The following is a 24,166-nucleotide window of genomic DNA, read 5'->3' on the forward strand; positions in this document are numbered from 1 at the left end:
GTTCATTAGGCCCGAGCAGCAAAGCGCTGCGAAGGCCTATTGTATCTGTACTGTTTTATTAGGCCCGAGCAGCAAAGCGCTGCGAAGGCCTATTGTATCTGTACTGTTTATTATTATTATTCTTCCCACCTCTTCGTGTGCCTTTTTGGGGGCTTTATCATATTCAAAAACTCACCAAACTTGGCGGTCGCAACTAGAAAAATTAAAAATTTTGAATTTTAAGGTTGTTGCAAAAATCGCAAAAAAAATTGCTCAACGGCGGCAACTAGCAATTTTCTGTTAACACAATGGTATGAACGTACTTCATCGTAGAGACATGAAATTTGGCACACTTGTAGAGCTCACCAAAAGACTCAGAACTTACATTTAATGTTATTAGCCAACTATCACAGGAAGTCAGCCATTTTGTCTTGAACGTCCATTTTTTTCCTCGATTTTGACGTTTACAGCCTTCGTATTTGATCGAACTCCTCCTAGGGATTTCGATTGATCGACTTCAAACTCGGTCAGTCTGATCATAAGGCATGTTTGATTTAAAGTTATCAAATTGGTGAGTTTTGGAGCATGTTGAAGGGGGGTTAGCAGGGGTCAAAGTTCACCTACTCGCCATGAAACACGAAACTCTTATATTTCCTATATAAAAACACATAGAGGGACCAAACTTTCAGTGATTGATCGTCATCGGGTGCCCTACAATACCCTATGGTCAAATGATGACATCACTTAGGCCACGCCCCCTGAGAACAGGAAGTGTCATGTTTTACTGTGAACGGTCGCTATCTTAGCCCTTTGACCTAATCAACATGAAACTGTGTCCAGAGACAGAAGACATGTTGGTGTGTTGTGGATTCCAACCCCGACCGGCTGCGATGAAGCAGGTGGGCGTGGCGGCGTTGCGAACGCCGTCGAATTTCGTTTGGCTCTGAATTCCACAATTTCGGGCCCAGCTGCTCCAAACTCACTAGGATGGATCCTTATCCACCCACCGACAGGAATTCATAACAAAATTTGGTGGGCGTGGCCTAATTTATCTATTGCGCCCCCTAGAGTATTTTAAATGAACAGCCCCAAGCCATGCTTTAACCTAGAATTACGAAACTTGGTACATATGTGTATCTTGTCAGGACGTACAAAAAAGTCTCTTAGAGCCATGGTCGAAACCCAACAGGAAGTCGGCCATTTTGTGTTGAAGGTCCATTTTGGACCTCGAGTTTGACGTTTACAGCCTTCGTATTTGATCGAACTCCTCCTAGGGATTTCGATTGATCGGCTTCAAACTCGGTCAGTCTGATCATAAGGCATGTTTGATTTAAAGTTATCAAATTGGTGACTGTATGAGCTTGCTGAAGGGGGGTTACCAGGGGTCAAAGTTCACCTACTCGCCATGAAACACCAAACTCTTATATATCCTGCACAGAAACTCACAGAGACACCAAACTTTCAGTGATTGGTCGTCATCGGGTGTCCTAAAATACCCTGTGGTGAAATGATGACATCACTTAGGCCACGCCCCCTGAGAACAGGAAGTGTCATGTTTTACTGTGAACGGTCGCTATCTTAGCCCTTTGACCTAATCAACATGAAACTGTGTCCAGAGACAGAAGATATGTTGGTGTGTTGTGGATCCAAGCCCTGACCAGCTGCGATGAAGCAGCTGGGTGTGGCGGCGTGGCGAAGTGACCTGTAACGCCGATGCCATACGTTTGCTTCTAGATTCCACATGTTTCGACCGAGCTGCACCAAACTTGGCCTGACTCATCCTGGTGTCATGCCTGACAATGCTATGTCATCATATTATGACGTCATCTAAGCCCCGCCCCCTCAGAATGAATTAGAGAGATCTTCTGTGTAATTACATAATAAACAGTCCATGTTCGTTGTTTGTAGGGCAATGCTGCCCTCTGCTGCCCACTTAAATAGTTTCATTATTTCAGTAATTCGACACCAGAGGGCAGCATTGCCCTACGGAATGACAGTTCAATGTTGTAATGGAGGAAAAAATTAAATAATTTGTAATTCTAACACAAAAACTCACAGAGACACCAAACGTTCAGTGATTGATCATAATCGAGTGTCCAATAATATCCAATGGTCAAATGATGACATCACTTAGGCCACGCCCCCTGAGAACAGGAAGTGTCATGTTTTACTGTGAACGGTCGCTATCTTAGCCCTTTGACCTAATCAACATGAAACTGTGTCCAGAGACCGAAGACATGTTGGTGTGTTGTGGATCCAAGCCCTGACCGGCTGCGATGAAGCAGCTGGGTGTGGCGGCGTGGCGAAGTGACCTGTAACGCCGATGCCATACGTTTGCTTCTAGATTCCACATGTTTCGACCGAGCTGCACCAAACTTGGCTTGAGTGATGCTGGTGTGATGTCTGAAAATTCTATGTCATCAGATTATGACGTCATCTAAGCCCCGCCCCCTCGGAACCGGAAGTGCCGTTTTTTTCCTTGGAAAGCTCTGTTTATGGCTCTCTTGACCTAATCAAGGTGATTCTGTGTTGGATGACAGATAGGAAGTTGGTCTCGCTTGCTTTAAAGTGCCAAGAGTTTTCAATGGCGGCAACGCCGTTCGTATACGTTTGCCTCTACATTCCACATATTTTGACCGAGCTGCATCAAACTTGGCCTGAGTGATCCTGGAGGCTTGCCCGTCGATCCTACGTCATCACATTATGACGTCATCTAAGCCCCGCCCCCTCGGAACCGGAAGTGCCGTTTTTTTCCTTGGAAAGCTCCGTTTATGGCTCTCTTGACCTAATCAAGATGATTCGGATGATGAGCTCTGTCATTGCTCGCTGCGGGCTGAACCGTGTGGGCGTGGCCAAATGGCGAATATCAGTCCCTCGCCATATTCATACGTTTGGCTCTAATTCAAGCATGGATCATCCGATTGGCTCCAAACTGGATATGTATGACCTTTGTTCACCTCTAAAGAGCCCAACGGGATTGAGATGTAATTTGGCTCCACTGCGCCCCCTAAGTTAATACATCGGCTGTATCTCCTCGACGCATCGACCGATCTGCACCAGATTTTTTGACAGTCGTCGGGGAGCGCCGCCGAACGCATTCACGCGTGTCGCCCGGTGGACGGGCGTGGAAAATGCGCGACAGCTTCTGCGGCGGCTAGCGGGCGGCGGTGCTGGAAACTGCGGCAGAGCTTCTGCGGTGGGGAGCGGGCTGCGGCTCTGGAAATCGTGCGAGAGCTTCTGCGGTGGCTGGAACCCCCGCGGTGGCCAATAGGCCGGAGCGGCGCTTGCTGCGAGGGCCGCCCGAGGCTGCTTGCAGCTTTAATTATTATTCTGCCCCCCTCTTCGTGTGCCTTTTTGGGGGCTTTATCATATTCAAAAACTCACCAAACTTGGCGGTCGCAACTAGAAAAATTAAAAATTTTGAATTTTAAGGTTGTCGCAAAAATCGCAAAAAAAATTGCTGAACGGCGGCAACTAGCAATTTTCTGTTGACACAATGGTATGAACGTACTTCATCGTAGAGACATGAAATTTGGTACACTTGTAGAGCTCACCAAAAGACTCAGAACTTACATTGAATGTTATAAGCCAACTATCACAGAAAGTCGGCCATTTTGTATTGAACGTCCATTTTTTTCCTCGATTTTGACGTTTACAGCCTTCGTATTTGATCGAACTCCTCCTAGGGATTTCGATTGATCGGCTTCAAACTCGGTCAGTCTGATCATAAGGCATGTCTGATTTAAAGTTATCAAATTGGTGAGTTTTGGAGCATGTTGAAGGGGGGTTAGCAGGGGTCAAAGTTCACCTACTCGCCATGAAACACGAAACTCTTATATTTCCTATACAAAAACACATAGAGGGACCAAACTTTCAGTGATTGATCGTCATCGGGTGCCCTACAATACCCTATGGTCAAATGATGACATCACTTAGGCCACGCCCCCTGAGAACAGGAAGTGTCATGTTTTACTGTGAACGGTCGCTATCTTAGCCCTTTGACCTAATCAACATGAAACTGTGTCCAGAGACAGAAGACATGTTGGTGTGTTGAGCATTCCAACCCCGACCGGCTTTGACATAGCAGGTGGGCGTGGCGGCGTTGCGAACGCCGTCGAATTTCGTTTGGCTCTGAATTCCACAATTTCGGGCCCAGCTGCTCTAAACTCACTAGGATGGATCCTTATCCACCCTCCGACAGGAATTCATAACAAAATTTGGTGGGCGTGGCCTAATTTCTCTATAGCGACCCCTAGAGTATTTTAAATGAACAGCCCCAAGCCATGCTTTAACCTAGAATTACGAAACTTGGTACACATGTGTATCTTGTCAGGACGTACAAAAAAGTCTCTTAGAGCCATGGTCGAAACCCAACAGGAAGTCGGCCATTTTGTATTGAAGGTCCATTTTGGACCTCGACTTTGACGTTTACAGCCTTTGCATTTGATCGAACTCCTCCTAGGGATTTCGATTGATCGGCTTCAAACTCGGTCAGTCTGATCATAAGGCATGTCTGATTTAAAGTTATCAAATTGGTGACTGTCTGAGATTGCTGAAGGGGGGTTACCAGGGGTCAAAGTTCACCTACTCGCCATGAAACACGAAACTCTTATATATCCTGCACAGAAACTCACAGAGACACCAAACTTTCATTTATTGATCATCAATAGGTGTCCTAAAATACCCTGTGGTGAAATGATGACATCACTTAGGCCACGCCCCCTGAGAACAGGAAATGTCATGTTTTACTGTGAACGGTCGCTATCTTAGCCCTTTGACCTCATCAACATGAAACTGTGTCCAGAGACAGAAGACATGTTGGTGTGTTGTGGATTCAAGCCCTGACCGGCTGCGATGAAGCAGCTGGGTGCGGCGGCATGGCGAAGTGACCTGTAACGCCGATGCCATACGTTTGCTTCTAGATTCCACATGTTTCGACCGAGCTGCACCAAACTTGGCCTGACTCATCCTGGTGTGATACCTGACAATGCTATGTCATCATATTATGACGTCATCTAAGCCCCGCCCCCTCACAACAGGAAGTGCTATTTTTTTCCTTGGAAACTTTCATCTATGGCTCTCTTGACCTAATCAAGGTGATTCTGTGTTGGATGACAGATAGGAAGTTGGTCTCGCTTGCTTTAAAGTGCCAAGAGTTTTCAATGGCGGCAACGCCGTTCGTATACGTTTGCCTCTACATTCCACATATTTTGACCGAGCTGCATCAAACTTGGCCTGAGTGATCCTGGAGGCTTGCCCGTCAATCCTACGTCATCACATTATGACGTCATCTAAGCCCCGCCCCCTCGGATCCGGAAGTGCCGTTTTTTTCCTTGGAAAGCTCTGTTAATGGCTCTCTTGACCTAATCAAGGTGATTCTGTGTTGGATGACAGATAGGAAGTTGGTCTCGCTTGCTTTAAAGTGCCAAGAGTTTTCAATGGCGGCAACGCCGTTCGTATACGTTTGCCTCTACATTCCACATATTTTGACCGAGCTGCATCAAACTTGGCCTGAGTGATCCTGGAGGCTTGCCCGTCGATCCTACGTCATCGCATTATGACGTCATCTAAGCCCCGCCCCCTCAGAATGAATTAGAGAGATCTTCTGTGTAATTACATAATAAACAGTACATGTTCGTCGTTTGTAGGGCAATGCTGCCCTCTGCTGGCCACTGAAATAGTTTCATTATTTCAGTAATTCGACACCAGAGGGCAGCATTGCCCTGCAGATGAAATTCTTCGATTTTGTAATACACAGGAAAAAATGAAAAATTGGTATTTCTAACACAAAAACTCACAGAGACTCCAAACTTTCAGTGATTGATCGTCATCAGGTGGCCTACAATACCATATGGTCAAATGATGACATCACGTAGGCCACGCCCCCTGAGAACAGGAAGTGTCATGTTTTACTGTGAACGGTCGCTCTCTTAGCCCTTTGACCTAATCAACATGAACCTGTGTCCAGAGACAGAAGACATGTTGGTGTGTTGAGGTTTCCAACCCTGACCGGCTTTGAGATAGCAGCTGGGCGTGGCGGCGTGGCGAAGTGACCTGTAACGCCGATGCCATACTTTTGCTTCTAGATTCCACATGTTTCGACCGAGCTGCACCAAACTTGGCTTGAGTGATGCTGGTGTGATGTCTGAAAATTCTATGTCATCAGATTATGACGTCATCTAAGCCCCGCCCCCTCAGAACAGGAAGTGCTATTTTTTTCCTTGGAAACTTTCATCTATGGCTCTCTTGACCTAATCAAGGTGATTCTGTGTTGGATGACAGATAGGAAGTTGATCTCGCTTGCTTTAAAGTGCCAAGAGTTTTCAATGGCGGCAACGCCATTCGTATACGTTTGCCTCTACATTCCACATATTTTGACCGAGCTGCATCAAACTTGGCCTGAGTGATCCTGGATGCTTGCCCGTCAATCCTACGTCATCACATTATGACGTCATCTAAGCCCCGCCCCCTCGGAACCGGAAGTGCTATTTTTTTCCTTGGAAACTTTCATCTATGGCTCTCTTGACCTAATCAAGGTGATTCTGTGTTGGATGACAGATAGGAAGTTGGTCTCGCTTGCTTTAAAGTGCCAAGAGTTTTCAATGGCGGCAACGCCGTTCGTATACGTTTGCCTCTACATTCCACATATTTTGACCGAGCTGCATCAAACTTGGCCTGAGTGATCCTGGAGGCTTGCCCGTCGATCCTACGTTATCACATTATGACGTCATCTAAGCCCAGCCCCCTCGGAACCGGAAGTGCCGTTTTTTTCCTTGGAAAGCTCCGTTTATGGCTCTCTTGACCTAATCAAGATGATTCGGATGATGAGCTCTGTCATTGCTCGCTGCTGGCTGAACCGTGTGGGCGTGGCCAAATGGCGAATATCAGTCCCTCGCCATATTAATACGTTTGGCTCTAATTCAAGCATGGATCATCCGATTGGCTCCAAACTGGATATGTATGACCTTTGTTCACCTCTATAGAGCCCAACGGGATTGAGATGTAATTTGGCTCCACTGCGCCCCCTAAGTTAATACATCGGCTGTATCTCCTCGACGCATCGACCGATCTGCACCAGTTTTTTGGACAGTCGTCGGGGAGCGCCGCCGAACGCATTCACGCGTGTCGCCCGGTGGACGGGCGGGGAAAATGCACGACAGCTTCTGCGGCAGCTAGCGGGCGGCGGTGCTGGAAACTGCGGCAGAGCTTCCGCGGTGGGGAGCGGGCTGCGGCTCTGGAAATCGCGCGAGAGCTTCTGCGGTGGCCGGAACCCCCGCGGTGGCCAATAGGCCGGAGCGGCGCTTGCTGCGAGGGCCGCCCGAGGCTGCTTGCAGCTTTAATTTCTGTTTTTTTTTGACAGCCTGGAAATCCCCTGCTTATCTTCTTTCGACAACAATAAACACGGAATTTGCTTTTGTACCAAATCATGACCACAACCTGATAAATATCTATTTACAACGCCTCTTGAAGGTATTCACACATCATTTTATTATGAAACAACCACAAACTTCAGTGTATTCTACTGGGAATTATATGACAAAATATTGCATAATATATTCTTGCTTGCACAGTTGTACACCAATGAACTCTGGTTACTAATAAAGTGACTTCTGAAGGCACCAGATTGAAATTAGGGGTATCATAGTGAAGGGGATGCAAACACCAAACGTTGTTTATTTTCTACACGTATGGGTTTGTTTTATAAAGTGCAAATGTTATTAAATATACTAAAATTAAAAGTGGAATTTGTTTCAAACATGGAGATCTGTTCTCTTTGTTAACTAAGTTGCATGTAGAACTTCAAAACAAAAAAACAATTATTTTGTCTGTGCAACATATTTTGTATGTAAAGAACAAAAATGTCCCAGTCACAGGCCTAACATTAAATCTTTACAAAATATTCAATGTTAGGGTACGTCCCCACTTAAACTCCACTTTGCACACATTGCAAAGGACTGGTTATCTTTATAAAAGATTTAATGTTTGGAATTTCAATGAAGGAAATCTTTGTGATTTATATTGTACTGGATCATAAAATCTGGCAGCTGGAATGTTTCCACAGTCTGATTGAAAGAGTATGTTTGCTTTCACTATCTGCTAAACAAAAACATATTATTTTGGGGGGTCTTTCACCACAGAGTATGAAAAATAATACATGAAAACTTGTTCCTCTTTTCTAGCTCAAATGCATCCTCATCCAGCAGAGAAATAACCTGCAGAGTTTTAGCCCTGATGGAAATTGTGCTGTTATCTGTCTCACAATTCTACCTAAATATTTCAGCTATATAATTGGAATTGTTTCATTCCATAATTGCCCTATGTCACACTGTATGTGTGGTGCACTGAAATTAAAATCCATGTAAATTAAGTGTATAGTATTTGTTAACGTTGTGCTGTTATTGAATCTGACAAAACAAAACCTCAGAAAAAGTTAAACACCTGAAGGTGTGATGTCACTACAGAATGTTTCTCATGTGTGAACATGTTTCCATTCTGCAGATGTTTAAATACATAGCAGCTACAGTATCTTTACAGTTACGACGAAAAGTAATTACACCTTATTTGAATTAAAAGGTTTAACATATCACAAAGTGATAAAAATCTGGTCCTAAGCAAAAAAAAAACACAACTATTTCTCTTTATTGAAATCCCACATAGACTGAGCCATTGTCCAGTAAAAGTCCAATTGACCCAGTTGACCCAATTGACTTCGTTTTCTACTATTCTGTTGTAGATTTGCTGTTGAATGTAGGATTATTGACCCAGTTTGAATTAAGGTTCTGCTGTTGGCTGAAAGATGTATAGGTTCACTAAATAAAAAGAATTTAGTGAATCATTACTCCTCCACTACCGTGCTTGACAAAAATGGTGCTGTTTATTATGAGCCAACATCAATATGCAGCATGGACAAATCAGCGGTCCATCACAGGGCTACACAGAGATGGAGGTTAAATGTAAAAAAACACACTGAGGCATAAAACTCAATTACTTTGAAAGGTTGTCATTTGTTTTTTCAGACTGCACATTGTTCAAATCAGGAATATTAAATGTCTTAGAAAGCATAGCATGAGCAGGATAATGCTGCTTCTGTATGAGGAGGAATTCACACTTAAATATAGCTGCAAAAAAATAAAAAATAAAAATCCAGATGATTACATGGCTGGGATTTCCAGCTCCAATCCTAATGTCTTTCCCTAAGTATCTGTCAGACAAACTGCCCTTTGGCTTTGGGGAGATGATATGTGAGCATCAACCGGATGGTCTGACAGTGTGGAGTGATTTATTAGAGGTTAGCTCAGACACAAAGGTCAAGCCGGCGGCCCAGCCAATCGTTTCAAAGTGTCAAGCTTTCAGTTTGTCTGTTAAATCAGCCTGTTAACAGACCTGCTGCACAGCAGGAATGGGATGAAAAAACGTGTGTAAATTGCTTCAGCAGCTGTTTTAGATCTTTTGGAATAATCACATGGAAATGGGTTGTCTGATGGTATGATAATTGGACTCTTCCCCATGCACTCATTAGCCTTACGTTTTTTCTCTGCTGCAGATGTGCAACATCTCCTACCTGAGCACGCAACTCGACCTGCTTTTGACGCTGAGAGAGCTCCCGATCAGCATGAAAGACCTGCAGCCCGTGAGTTCACTTCATCATCCAGAGTCAAATCTTTGACTACTGTAAATCCCATTTCCTCATTCCTTGACAGCTAATGCAGATAGTGTTTAAAATATCCTATTGCATGCTGTCAGGAGGCCGATTTCTACTACATAAACAAATAAATATGCTGGTATATGTTGATTTGTGGCATGAATTCTGCAGCAGATGTAGAAATGTATTACTTTTTATGCTTGTTGAAGAAAAAAAACATAAAGCCAAGAGTATTTTAAAGATAAAAAAAATCTTCAGTTAATTTACATTTTCAATAATGTGTTGAAAGTAATCTAACACAAGATAATAGAATATTGTCAGAAAGCTAAATTATTTCAGTAATTCAATAAAAAAAAATCTAATAAATTACATAGACTCATTACATACAGAGTTATGGATTTCAAGTGTTGTTGTGAATTTTGATGATTGCATTTCCAGCTAATAAAAACCCAGCTTTCAGCTTCTTAAAGAATGTGAACATATGACATGTAGTTGGAAGATGATGGCGTGGCGAGTTTTGTAAGGATTTCTCAAACTTATTCACATGTGACTTGCGTTTTTTGTTTAATGGAAACATCTCAATTGTAAAACTGTATTTTTTTTCAACATTAGCAGAACATTGCTAAAGTGTAACACATTTGCAATGGAAACCCGTCTGCTGTTGCTTCGGGCGTGCCCCTAAGCTCACCTGAATTGTTTGGTCTGGTGTCTCTCCTCTTCCTTTTGACAACAACTTTCAGGTTCAGGTCTGGCCAGTTAGCCAGCCAATCAAACACAGTGATACTATTGTTATTAAAGCAGGGTGGCAGGTGCCAAGTCCAGTAGGAAAATGAAAACAGCATCTTTATTGGCTTCTGAACTCATCAGTGATTGTGGAAAATTCACACTGAACCTCAAACAGCTTTGATTGTGAGCCTCTTCACTCTTCCTGACTGTGGGACTTTGATTTCCTTATTACACCAATTCATCTTTAATTTTTTGACTGGAAATGCTCAGATGTCAAAATGTTAGATACATATTACAAAGAGTTTTAGTAACTTATCTGGGTTATTGTCACAGTATAGTGTACAGATAAATACCACGTCTTTCTTGTTTATTGCTTGTTGAGAAGAACACAGTCAAACATGTTTTGTTTAAATTGCATACCTTAATATCATTGTTGTTATGGCGGAACATGTTGAAATGAGAAATATTTAAGCTTTGGTATTTTTTACCAATGATTAATAGTGTAGCATTGACAAGCTATGTCAAATGTTAGTATACATAAGTCAGTTTCATCATCTATCAAAAGCCAGTCTGAAGGGTCAATTGTTCCCTTCAAATTAAATTATTTCTCACAAATGAAAAAAAGCAAACTGCTCTATAGTTCTCATTATCAAGATTTAATTCAGCCTCAATCAATGATAATTACACTTCAATTAAAATGGAAAAAAAACAACCAGACCTTCTAATCAAGATAATCAAGACTTAAATGTATTTGTAATCAAATTAATGTTGATTTAATAATAGTTTATTTCAGCAGGAAATAAATAAAGATAAAACAAATGCATTCAGTCTTTCATCCAAAAGGGAAAGAAGTGAATATTTAAAATACAGAAATACTGATTAAAAATATAACTTTTATCGACTTTTGCTGTATTTTGCTGATTTGATTCCAACTGCACAGTTTACTTCATATCTTCCTATTATTTTTCCAGACCTTTGTTTTATTAAGCTACCAGTAGCCATTATTGAAACAAAGTCTATAACAAGAAAGAAACATCTGAAATGATGCATTCAGAATAAGTTAGCTGGGGAAGTATTAACATTTGAGAATACATTTAGAAATTTTACCCATTCATAAAAACAAATATGTTTTTATGAGCTAGATTCCTCTTTCTGTTTGGTCCTTTCCTGCAACAGCAGTTTCTAAGGACACCTGACCCCTTAGAAATGCTTGGCAGATGGCTAAAAATGAGGAGCTACTGGTGAGACGGGACTCAGCTTTAAGGGTAAAACAAGCAGGAGATGCTTTAGATTCTGATCTGCACAGCAGCTGTAGGTGAAAATTAAAACGTCTTTCTCCTCAGCAAATACACACACCCACACAAAGCTCATTTATTCCCTAATGCAAACCTTAATTATGACTTTATAAATGGATACAAGTAAAAAAAAAGAACATTTGTGGTTGAAATTATTACATGAAAGCTTTTCTTCTAACTTTGACTTTTATGTTTGAAGGGGTCATTTAAGCATATGTTTTTGTTCTGTTCGCTGGTTAATAGTCTTGAAAATAAAAAGGTATGAGGGGCACTTTCAGACACTTCTGTGATCAAAAAGAAAAGATAGATCTTAATCAAATCAGGTTCAATTGTTCAAAAGTGCTTTATACTCAATGAAAACCCACTCTGGAGTTTTAACTGTGGAAAACGTGTAAACTTTCACTTTTGTCTGCAAACTTCTGCTCCGTAGTCAAGTAAAGACTTAAATTAATCCAGCTAGAGTGAAATAAAAAGTTACAACTGAAACATATTCCTTTATATTCTTTAAAACAAAATCTTTTAGCCCTGTTCAATAGGAGTATACAAACATTCCAAGTTTATCATTAGTCAAAGTAATCTTTAACATTCTCATAGTGGGTTGTTGTTATTGGCATTGGGGTCCGCAGGCTGTGAAGATATTGCAGTCACACAAAAATACCTCCCAGCTCCTGCGTTTTTATTTTTTATTTGATTCTCAAAAGCTTTTGTTTCTTTCTGCTCTGCTGATTCAGTCCTAATCTCCTGTCTGCTAACCGCCTGAAAATGAAGAGAAACAGCGGATAAGAGTGATGGCACTGTGATCCATTCACTGCAATACTAATTTTTCTTTGTCTTACACACAGAGACAAACATATTGTGTGCCGGGAAGATGACTCGAGAAGAAAGATTAGCAATTTCATTAAGTTTCAATTTACTCCTGGCTCCTTGCTCCTGTTGTTGTTTTCTTTTTCCTCCCTCAGATTTATTTGAGAAAGGTCACTCAATCTTAAGTATGGGATTTGCCTGCATGTGCTTTGGGGAAAAATGACCCCGATCCTTAATCTTCGGTATTTTCTTGTATGTTGTGCTCAAAGTTTAGTGTCCAATTAGCTGCAAAATATTCTAAATCCCTGAATCCTCATAGACTGACGTCCATAAGCCTGAACACTAAGATGATTTACATGCCACCTGTCAGAGAAAGAACAGAGTCGCCAACCAGGGGAATGCTTCTCACCTGGGAGGTTTTTTTCCCTTGTTTCCAGGATGACAGGTTTTACTCTGTGTTGTGGACCCAACTCCTTCTTTAAACCATTTGATGTGCCCAGTTTGATGCCAAATGTATTAGAAAATGTCAAAGACACACAGTTTAAGCTGATGATGCAGCAGACAGTAAGGTGTCACCTGAAGCTGTGATGCACGGCATGGCAAAACCAAGTGCAACATTTTCAGGGAGTGAATGGAGAAATGTATTCAGAGTCACAGAAAAGAGCAAAGCTTGAGCACCTATATTTGTTTTTATGTAGTTGTAAAATCACAAAGATTCAAATTAAGCAGTTCATTTACAATAAGTATGAATATTTATGTGAATCTAAAGCAACATCGAGCAGTACTGATGGTGTTTTTTACCCATTGAAAGAAAATGCTATATAAAAAAGATGAGCATCTCGATCTCTCTCTCAAAAAATATTAATATGTAAAAGCAGTTGCCATGTTAAAAAAATAAAAACTTTTTTCTTTACATTTTATTAAAAACGATTCATCAATGATTTAATTCCCTCCCTAATAATCAATGGAAATACTAATTCTGACATTACAACAATCAGACTCTTTGTATTACTACCGACTAGGATTTTTAAAAATGTTTCCACTAATATTTTGATGAGTTATAATTGGTGATGAGGTCCCTGTCTCTGGGATTGGAAGGCCTCTGTCCCATTACCCTAAGCTTTAACTCCCAACACTGATTCTCTATCAAGATTTTTAATTCAAAGAGTACTTTAAATCAAAATCAAATGAAAATAAAAATAATAAATTTGAGTTTAACTTTAATTGTGATATTACATTTGAATGAAATGATTATAAATTAACTTTTTGTAATTAGTATTTTGCCTCCTCTACATATGTGAGAATTAGATTGAATGCTAGGTCTTTTTTACATGTCTTTAAAGGAATAACAGCATGATTAAGCTTCCATAAAATGAAAAAAAAAACTTGTGTTCCACTATTTTCTCTATTTGATACACTTTGACCTCCATACACCTTTGGAAGGTTCAATAAAAACAGCATTGGTGATTTTGTGCTGATCTGATTGTTGCTGAAGCACAGTGGTTTTCCACAGATGGTCGTGTTCGGAGCCAAATTATATGATGTAGCTGGATATCTGCTTTCTCCTCAGTTTAATTGAGACTGTCCCAATTGTAGGCGTAGGGAGGTTACTCTTAAAATAGAAACATATGGCACGATTGTTGATGGCTGGCATGGGCATTAGTTGGAAAAAAAAAAGTTTTTCGAGTGGTATAATTCCCACAACACCAACTCCCCTTTTCCTCTAATACACCGTTGGCAAAACCTAAAATCCCACTTTGATTTCTCTCCAGCATGATTTCTATCCATATTCAACAGGATCTGTTCAGAGATGGTTAAACATGGAAATTGTGTGATATTCTAGGGGGATATTTGTACTTGACACAAATGCATACCAAATAATAATCTTACCCAACAACAGGAAGCTGATTATTCATTTTATGAGGTCAACTGAGGTGCTGTGATAAGGCTGTTTATGTGTAATGATTTTCGTTAACTGTGTTTCCATTGACTACATAACTGCACAATTTGATATTTTGAAAATGCATTTGTTTAATGGAAACTCTACATTTTAAAAAAAACTCGTTTTTGGATAAAACGTTTTGGTGATAATGTGGTTTTGTAACAGAATTTCAAATAGAAACACAACTACTGTAGCATCCAAAAAGCCTGATGCTGCTCTTTTTGTCTCAAAGCTGTTCTGTGACTAAATGAATTAAGTCATTTAATTAAGTCAGTTGGCTGTTTTGGGTAGACATTTTACTTTGACAGCTAAGTTAGCATGAGTGAGACGTAGGAGCTTGAATTACAGACAAATGACTTTAGTCTGTGTTTCTTGTGTTTGTCTTGCAGCTGATTAACCAGAAGATCAGAATGTGCAAGCAGCTGTACAACTCCAGGTCATTTGTTTCCGTGCTGGAGTACCTCCTCGCTATAGGCAATTACTTGAATGAGAACGCCGGAAAGGAAAAGGCCAAGGGATTCCGCCTCTCGTCCTTAACCAAAGTACGATTCCAACACTCTCGTCTGACCTTTGATTGAGGTTCGCCTCTGCCTAATAACTCTGCTCATTGACATACACAGCCTGGTCCCTGAGCACCTTGCCATTTTCTCTTGGCCAGGTAGGTTCAATCAGGGCTATGACTGTGTCGCTGCCTGGCTTCACTAGAGAAATCAAACTTGGCACAAAATGAGAACATGAGTGGCTTGGTGCATAAGATCATACAGCCAAGCCAGTGGATCTTTACATCATGTAAAAGTGAATTTACTTGGTCTGGTTAGGGGTAAAAATTTCATGGTTATTACATCATGGTTTCACATTTGCACCAAGAAACCTTTGCGTGGTATTCTTACTTCTTGGAGTTATCAAAGTATGTGGATAAATATTTCTGAAACTTAAAAAAAAAATATTACAAAAAGAAAAAAAATCTGATCTTTAACCAGTATACCAATTTTAAGAGACACCTAGAGCTCCACTGCTGTTGCTCTGAAAACCTTTTTATCTTGTTTTCAAAACATCTTGAGTTTTAAACAACTTTAAAGTTTGTTAATATGAAAATTAAAAGGTCAAAAAAGATGAAATGTTTAGAGCTTTAAGGAAAAGGTCAAAAGCACCCAAAATATGGTAAGAACAAATCTCAGTGCAAATCACTTTTTTTGATTTGCAATGAGACCTTCTTAGTTTGTCACATTAAGAAATGGAAGATTGATTGAGAAACGTTAATCAATTTCTCATCTACCTCGGCGTTAGCTCAAAAATCTGAAAACACACATCCAATTATATATTTTTTATAGATTTTATTTAGCCAGGAGTGGCCTTTATTGACAGGTACCAGACAGGAAGTAAGCAGAGAGGGAAGCAGGAAGACATGCTGCAAACCCAGGAAGGCTGTGTTAAGAACTGTAGCCTCTGTATGTGGTACACATCAAACATCAAAGTTAACAGATTTCAAATGAGGATTTCATTTATTAAGAGAAAAAAACTACCCAGACCTACCTGGTCATGTGTATGAATACAATACTACCCCAGTGCTAAATTTTGCTTATTTATTCATTAAGATAAGATATAAAATGGGGAAATGTACCTTAACCCTCCTGTTATGTTCCGGGTCAAATTGACCCGTTTTAAAATTTACAAATTAAAAAAAAAAAATAGAAGCATTTTTTTTGCATGAAACGTTTTCTATTTGTCTTAATAGGTGCACTCTAGACATAAGTTGAAAATTTATTCATTTTACACATTTGTACCAAACCCTAGGTCTACTTTTTACATCGATACTGTTCGGGTCAATTTGACCCGGCAGTCAGGTTAAAGTGCAAAAAAAGATTTTAAAATGTCCAATTCTATATGTTTTCTTGCAGTTATGAACCATATTTCACCACACACACACTCACACACCCACACACGCAACCACACACACACAAGCCCACTTTCTCACTATTCTCTTTACTTCACTAGGAAACTGCGAGAAAGCAGGTGTTCACACAACCTTTGACGGGAATCTTTTCTGTTCCTGTGGACAAACTCCACCCACTCTGAGTGACACTCAGCAGAAGTGGATGAAAACATAAATACTCTCTGCATGACTCATTTATCTTGATTTTAATCAGCGGGTCAATTTGACCCAGAACAGTATGTGTGTCTCAAGTTCAATTATAAAGATCACCCTTTGGTAAAAAAAAAAAAAGTATAATATAAAATAATTTACCAAAGGTCAACTTCAAGGAAATTATTGTTTTTTTGTGTCTAGGTTTTTTTCAGTGGACATTAAAAATCTAAATTCCATTTTTTATGTCCAAATGAGTAAATGAGCAGGTTGTCGTCACTGATCCTTAATTTCTGAGAAATAATAAAACATCATTGCACAAATATTGATTGAAATGGTTAGTATTGGAGTTAATAATCAGATACAAAAATGTTTTGGAGGAATTTTTTGGTTTCTGACACTATTGCATGATTAAACACTCCCTGGGTCAAATTGACCCACGAACATTTTTGCTGTACCCTAGAAACGAACATAACAGGAGGGTTAATTAACAAGCTCAGAGTATTGTTTATATGTGCCAGATTTAGCAACAGATGCTAGTTTTCAAGTACGGTCCTTGGCAGGTTGATCTTATGGAACAAGATTAAAACAATAAATGAGAAGATTCTTTAATTAAAAATAAGAAAACTGAAGAATTAACTAAACCAAACAAAAGATGAAAAAAAAACACCACATGCTCAATATGCAGTTGTCATTAACCAACTTATGATCTCAGTATGGTACAGTATGGTAAGTATCAAATGCAAGAATATTTTTTTTCTTTCAAGCTGCAGCCTTAAAACCAACACAGCATCCATTCTTAGCATGAAAAACTCAAAGGCCCATCCCATTGCAAAAACACATCATGATGATTTTGTAGACTTTTAAGACAATATTCCAGAGACTGATGAAACAAAAGTTTAACTTTGTGCAACGTGTTAGATCTAGAGTAAAACTAAAACAGGAGTTCAAAATAACAATATGCAGGCAGCGAAACATGATGATGGTAATGTGATGATCTGGGACTGCCTGCTGCTTCAGAATAATCTCCCAAAGAAGAACGTGGCCATAGGCCTATACAAAATTCACTTCTGATTGACTATAGAGAAAAATAATGTGTAGATTTTGGAGTGGCCTAGTCAAAGTTCAGAGTTTTATCCACCTGTGGTGTCTTGGCATGATCTTAAACTAGCTGCTCATGAAAAGAGCTACAAGCAACCATGAATTAAAACAAGTCTACAAAGAGATGGGGAAATTACAATCATTGTTAATCATTGTTATGTTTAATGACATTTTTCAGTGCTAATTAGTTTTAGGGGTCAAATACTTTTTCACAGAGGATTTGGTTGTTTTGGGTAGACCTTTTACTTTGACATCTAAAATTACCACTTATAAACTATATTTTATATTTAATCAGGTCAAATAATTTTTCATTACGCTGCGAACATGTAAAAACAACTGAATGTGACGAGCACAATTTTTTTATTGTGTGTTTTTGAATTGTGTTTTATTAGCTGATTGCGTATTTCAAGACATATTATGATCTGGTTTTGGTGGCTAGGCCGTTTTATTACTGTGGAATTAGAGCCAAACATCAACTGATATCCTTTCAGCTCTTAAGTAGAAAGCAGCTTGAAGTGTTTTCTTGCTGTTTGAAGATGTTATACTTCTTAACTAAAAAAAGGATCAATTTAAGGTTGATTGAGTTAATTTATGGACATTTTTTTCTCTATGACAACATGATGCCGGTGTTCTTTTCATTTAATTCCTCTGCATTTAACTTGATCTACTCTTTGGAGTCTGACTCTCTGCTGGGGGAGTTTGAGGACCAGGGTTCTGGGCACAGAAGTAAAGCGTATTGGGCTCCGTTTAATAAAGCAGAGACCTTGTGTTTCCTCAGAGGTGTTTCCAGGTCTAATTGAGAAGAGTAAACTGTTGCTGCTAAAGACAGACTCTCTTCAAATTAATGACCAGCCTCTTTCAAGAAAATGCATCGAGGTTATCTCAGATCTTTTTTTTTCTTGTGAGCATCAATACTTGGTGCAGGTCTTGCATATGTAGCCCTTAGAGGCCTAAGCTGGTAAACAACATAACCTAGAAAGAAAAAAGGACGAAGTTTGTTAAAGGATAAGGGAGCTACCTTAGGAATTTCAATTATGTGCTAAACCAACAAGGCTGAATTTGTATCATCATTATTATTATTTTATCAGACTTACTACCATTAATAAAAAAATGTGTAGAATTTCACAAACTATCATCTTTTTGTTTATTTATTATATGATTCACATCACATTTGGTTCTTATTTATCAATATTAGGACACTATGACATCTGTTTTGTTTTGCACCTCCACACTTACTGGCAAATATGTGTATAAGATGTTCTTTCATGACAAAAGCATTTTCTCACACAACATTTTTCACAAATATAACCTTCAAGAATGAAGGTTATTTATTATGAGTATTCACATATTCATAATTCCTGTTGCCTTAAACTTCTACATTTCTTCTTTGACTTGATGTGAAATTAACTGTTTAGGAAATGAACTGTTCTTCAGTAGACATTTTAGGATTTTTTAAAGATCAACTCACATTTGCCTTTCTGAAATTACATGTTCTCTTGTTTTCCCATTTTAAATTGTGATTAAGAAAAATTAACCTCTTTTTTTACATCACATTAATACACCAGGGAAACATGAACTCATTAATTACTAAGTAAAAGTTCTGAAACACTAATCAAATTAAAGAAAAGTTTAAACAAAGAAAGGTAGTTACAGATGCGTTTTTAGATAGAAGTTGCTAATGTTAATAAGTGTGCCTCCAGAACAAATGTTCCCTAATGTTGGATTTCTTCCATACTAAATAAATGCACTCAAAACGAAGTTGAATTTTTTCTTAAGTATTTCAGTGTGAGCACAATATAAAGTTTAAAATTTAAGTGCTGTATGTGTTTATATGGGCACCTTGTGTCTCACCATCAACTTCGAATCCACTCATATCTTAAAGCATTTTATTTCAACATAGTTCTCAAAACAACACAACATTCTTAGAACAGTATAATGATGTTAAACACATTAGCAAATCTACAAAGAAATCTGCATTTTGCCTTGCAGTATTTTACACTGATTGATAATTATGCAAATACCAACAACAATGTGTGTATATATATATATATATATATATATACAGTATATATCCCAGCTTCTGATGGGGAATTTATTTACTTATTCCACAGATAAATATTGCATTGGTTATACTTGTATCTATATTTAAATATATTTTTGAATTAATAACTTAACAGCTATCTTTTCACTTTCTGTGGTGGGGTTAAAGTACAAGATTGCCGTCTAATCAAATATATCTTTTAAGTGTTTGTAAATGCAGTGGGATGTGCCCATATTTTTCAATACACTGTAAATGCACACAAGAAAATAAAGAAGGCAAATTATTACAGAAACAAAAACGGAATAAAAACCTTTAGTCAGCCGGTATGTTTTCCAACCTTCAGTCTGCTTTTTCTTTATCTCCAGCTTTCCCAGCTGCGTGGGAGGGACAAGAATTTCACCTTGCTCCATGCCCTTCTGGAGCAGATCATGTTGCAGGAACCGGGCCTGGCCACTTTTACCCAGGACTTGGCAGAATTTGAAACTGTCCCTGGAGGTATTCGCTCGTCAAGATTTGATCAAAACAGCAGAAGAAAAAAATCTGTGGGGCGCTTTTGAGTTAAGGGCTGATAAATGAAACGTACATTTATATTTAATATCAGTGTTGGTGTTTTTCTCCCCCTCTCCTTTGGAAAGCTTCCATCAAAGGCTTGACCGCAGAAGTGGATGGTAAGTAGATCACATTTTACTACAAAGACTGGTGTTCACTATGCTGGTACTGCTGTAGGTGGAGTTGTGAGAAAGCATTACATCTCTCATTGTATTTCAGTATATTTTGTGAAAACATAATGTCTTTCCATGAGGTCTGAGCTGAGGATGTTATGTTTTTACAGTGCTGAAGAACGAAGTGCAGAAAGTACTTCAGTACAGAAAAACCATCAAGAAGAGAAACATTGCAGCTCAACACCCAAACTTCACTAAAGATCTCAAGGTGAAGTAAAAATGTCTTATCATTTCTAGTTCCCTCTACAATCACTAGGAAAATATTACCATTAATTTGAAAAAAAAAAAAAGTAGTGGGCTGTGTTTATAGCATAAATACTACGGGAAATATAGCAGACATCGATAATCTGAACTATAGAAGCATCATTTATCTGTTGAATGAAAGTGGCCTGAGATTAGAGCCTGGAGGAACCTCTCGTGATTTTTGTCTGATCAGAATTATTACACATGTAGGCTACATTGTATATTATAAAAAGACAAACAACACAAAATATAAAAGTAAGAATCACATAACTGTCATGCGGTGGTGCGTTGAGAGTGGTGAGGCAAACGCTGTAGACCCAGGTTGGATGAATAATGATATTTAATGTCGAAGACACAGTCCAAACAACGAACAACAGGCACATGGAAACACTGACGACGACTAGACTAGACATTGACGAGGACCCGACGAGGAACAAGAAACACAGGTGGAGTTAAATACACGGGAGGGTAATCACAGAAACGAGACACACCTGGGAACAATCAAGGGGAGGACAGGACAACGAAGAGACTTAAGGACACAGAAAACTCTAAATAAACACAGAAAAACACAGATCCTGACAGTACCCCCCCCTCAAGGGCGGCTACCAGACGCCCACAAAACAAAAACACAACAAGGGTGGGCGGAGGGGCGCCGGACGGGGGGCCAGAGTCCAGAAAAAACAAAAAACAACCCACCATTGTGGGCGGAAACACAGGAAGGGCCAAGAGTCCAAAAACAACAAAAAACTACCCACAGGGTGGGCGGAGGCAAAGGAGGCAGGAACCACGGAGGTGGTCCGGCGGTCGTCCGCGGCGGGAACCACAGAGGCGGTCCGGCGGCCGTCCGCGGCGCTGGAGGCGGGAACCCCGGAGGCAGGAACCACGGAGGCGGTCCGGCGGCCGTCCGCGGCGCTGGAGGCGGGAACCACAGAGGCGGTCCGGTGGCCGTCCGCGGCGCTGGAGGTGGCGATGAGGAGTTCCGGGGGCCGCCCACAGACGGCGATGACGAGCCCCCCGAGGCAGGGTCTCTGGTGGAGCACAGGGGGTCTCAGTTGGAACGCGGGGGGTCAGGGTCTCAGGAGGAACGCAGAAGGTCAGGGTCTCAGGAGGAACGCTGGGGGTCTGAGTCTCGGTAGGAACGCAGGGGGTCAGGGTCTCAGGAGGAACGCAGAAGGTCAGGGTCTCAGGAGGAACGCAGAAGGTCAGGGTCTCAGGAGGAACGCAGAAGGTCAGGGTCTCAGGAGGAACGCAGGGGGTCTGAGTCTCGGTAGGAACGCAGGGGGTCTGAGTCTCGGTAGGAACGCAGGGGGTCTGAGTCTCGGTAGGAACGCAGGGGGTCTGAGTCTCGGTAGGAACGCAGGGAGTCTGAGTCTCGGTAGGAACGCAGGGAGTCTCGGGAGGAACACAGGGAGTCTCGGGAGGAACACAGGGAGTCTCGGGAGGAAAGCCGGGGCGGAGCCTCGGGGCCGGCTGCGGAGGTGAGCCGGGGCGGAGCCTCGGAACCGGCTGCGGAGGCGAGCCGGGGCGGAGCCTCGGAACCGGCTGCGGAGGCGAGCCGGAGCGGAGCCTCGGAACCGGCTGCGGAGGCGAGCCGGAGCGAAGCCTGGGAGCCGGCTGCGGAGGCGAGCCGGAGCGAAGCCTGGGAGCCGGCTGCAGAGGCGAGCCGGAGTGAAGCCTGGGAGCCTGCTGCGGAGGCGAGCCGGGGCGAAGCCTGGGAGCCGGCTGCGGAGGCGAGCCGGGGCGAAGCCTGGGAACCGGCTGCGGAGGTGAGCCGGAGCGAAGCCTTGGGACCGGCTGCGGCTCCGGAAAGCGACGAGGGGCCGGGTGCACCGGCGGCTCACGTCGCTGTCTCCGAGCGGGCAGCGGAGGTGGCGGCTCCGGAAAGCGACGAGGGGCCAGGAGCACTGGCGGCTCACGTCGCTGTCTCCGGGCAGACAGCGGAGGAGGTGTTTCCGGAAAGCGACGAGGGGCCGGCTCCACCGGCGGCTCACGTCGCTGTCTCCGGGCAGGCAGCGGAGGTGGTGTTTCCGGAAAGCGACGAGGGGCCGGCTCCACCGGCGGCTCACGCCGCTGACTACCCGGACGGAGGAATCGACGGGGGCCGAATCTGGGGGGCGCCAACACCAGTCTTGTCCCCCGGAAAAGCTCCCGCTGCAGCTCGGCGAGAGCTTCAGCCAGCGCCCTGTCCTCCCTGCCGGATCTCCGCCTCGGGCCGCTCTGCCCTTTAGGAGGTAACCTCACTCCAGCTGGGTCCATAATAGCAGCCTCACCGGTATGGTCGGGTCCTACTGTCATGCGGTGGTGCGTTGAGAGTGGTGAGGCAAACGCTGTAGACCCAGGTTGGATGAATAATGATATTTAATGTCGAAGACACAGTCCAAACAACGAACAACAGGCACATGGAAACACTGACGACGACTAGACTAGACATTGACGAGGACCCGACGAGGAACAAGGAACACAGGTGGAGTTAAATACACGGGAGGGTAATCACAGAAACGAGACACACCTGGGAACAATCAAGGGGAGGACAGGACAACGAAGAGACTTAAGGACACAGAAAACTCTAAATAAACACAGAAAAACACAGATCCTGACAATAACAGCATAAGACTGAAAGAAAAACCTACACCCAAAGCCCGATACACCAGCTGCTGCAAAGTTTTATTTTAAGTCCCATTCAAAGTCCATTTTTTTATTTATCATGGTTGTATTTTTAATTGTTTTCTTGATAGTAATATTAACCCTGCATTCTTCTCATTTTGGTGTGTCATAATCTCTTAGAGCTACACAATACATAAAATCTCACTCATCTTTGCAATATAAATATTTATAGTATCCCAATTCCTAAGAACTGTTTTGGTGCAGGATTTGTTAGGCCATTCTACATGTATAAGCATCTCAGTATTTTGCAGCTCTGTGTTTTTCCACATATTGTGCAGCCTCACTGACATCCTCTGAAATTGACAGGAACCAAGAAATCATAGATTATTATGACTTATTCAGAACAAATTGCATAGCAGTTGGGGTGAACACAAGTTGAATTTGGTCACCAGCACAAGTTTGTATGGCTAGGAAAGGGGGCAGGAAGATTCCTGGTGAAACTTTAAAACTACTTTGAATAATTTCTGCAGAGAGACAAAAACAAACTTGAGTATTACTGGCTTCTTCAGTCATGTGGCGGCAGACTAGACCTGCTGTCAGAAACTATACATCAGAAAAAACAAACATCTACAGTAATTCTGTTTCCATGTATTTTTGTGCTGAGCAGGCAGCTTTGGCAGTGCATCATGATATGATATTGATTTGCATCTTTCTGACCTGCATCTTATCTCTTATTATGTACTTTTTCTTCCAGGTATAATTTGCAAGAATTTGTCTCCACTGTGTTAAATGCAAATAAATGGCTATGTAATGTCAAGAGCTTTGTCCTTTTTTATTATGAGAATATTTTGACATATTCAGAAATGGACCAAATAAATGTCAAAGTAGATGGTTACTTAAATGTAATGTTGGAAAATATAATTAAATTTAAGTTCCTTTACTAAATGTGATGAACTGAGCTGGAGTTATTCCCACTTTTTCAT

The 24,166-nt window shown here is 41.3% G+C and overlaps 1 protein-coding gene across 1 annotated transcript in view; it reads left to right on the plus strand.

Moving 5' to 3' along the window:
* Positions 1-24,166, plus strand: part of LOC116717239 (formin-like protein 13) — a 50,377-nt gene that overhangs the window by 17,637 nt on the left and 8,574 nt on the right. The window contains exons 11-15 of the mRNA XM_032558466.1: positions 9,524-9,610; positions 14,779-14,931; positions 19,980-20,109; positions 20,250-20,282; positions 20,447-20,544. Of these exons, the coding sequence (XP_032414357.1) occupies positions 9,524-9,610; positions 14,779-14,931; positions 19,980-20,109; positions 20,250-20,282; positions 20,447-20,544 (501 nt within the window). The remainder of the gene's footprint in view (positions 1-9,523; positions 9,611-14,778; positions 14,932-19,979; positions 20,110-20,249; positions 20,283-20,446; positions 20,545-24,166) is intronic.

This window comes from Xiphophorus hellerii, chromosome 1, assembly GCF_003331165.1.
Source record: "Xiphophorus hellerii strain 12219 chromosome 1, Xiphophorus_hellerii-4.1, whole genome shotgun sequence".
Classification (NCBI taxonomy): domain Eukaryota; kingdom Metazoa; phylum Chordata; class Actinopteri; order Cyprinodontiformes; family Poeciliidae; genus Xiphophorus; species Xiphophorus hellerii.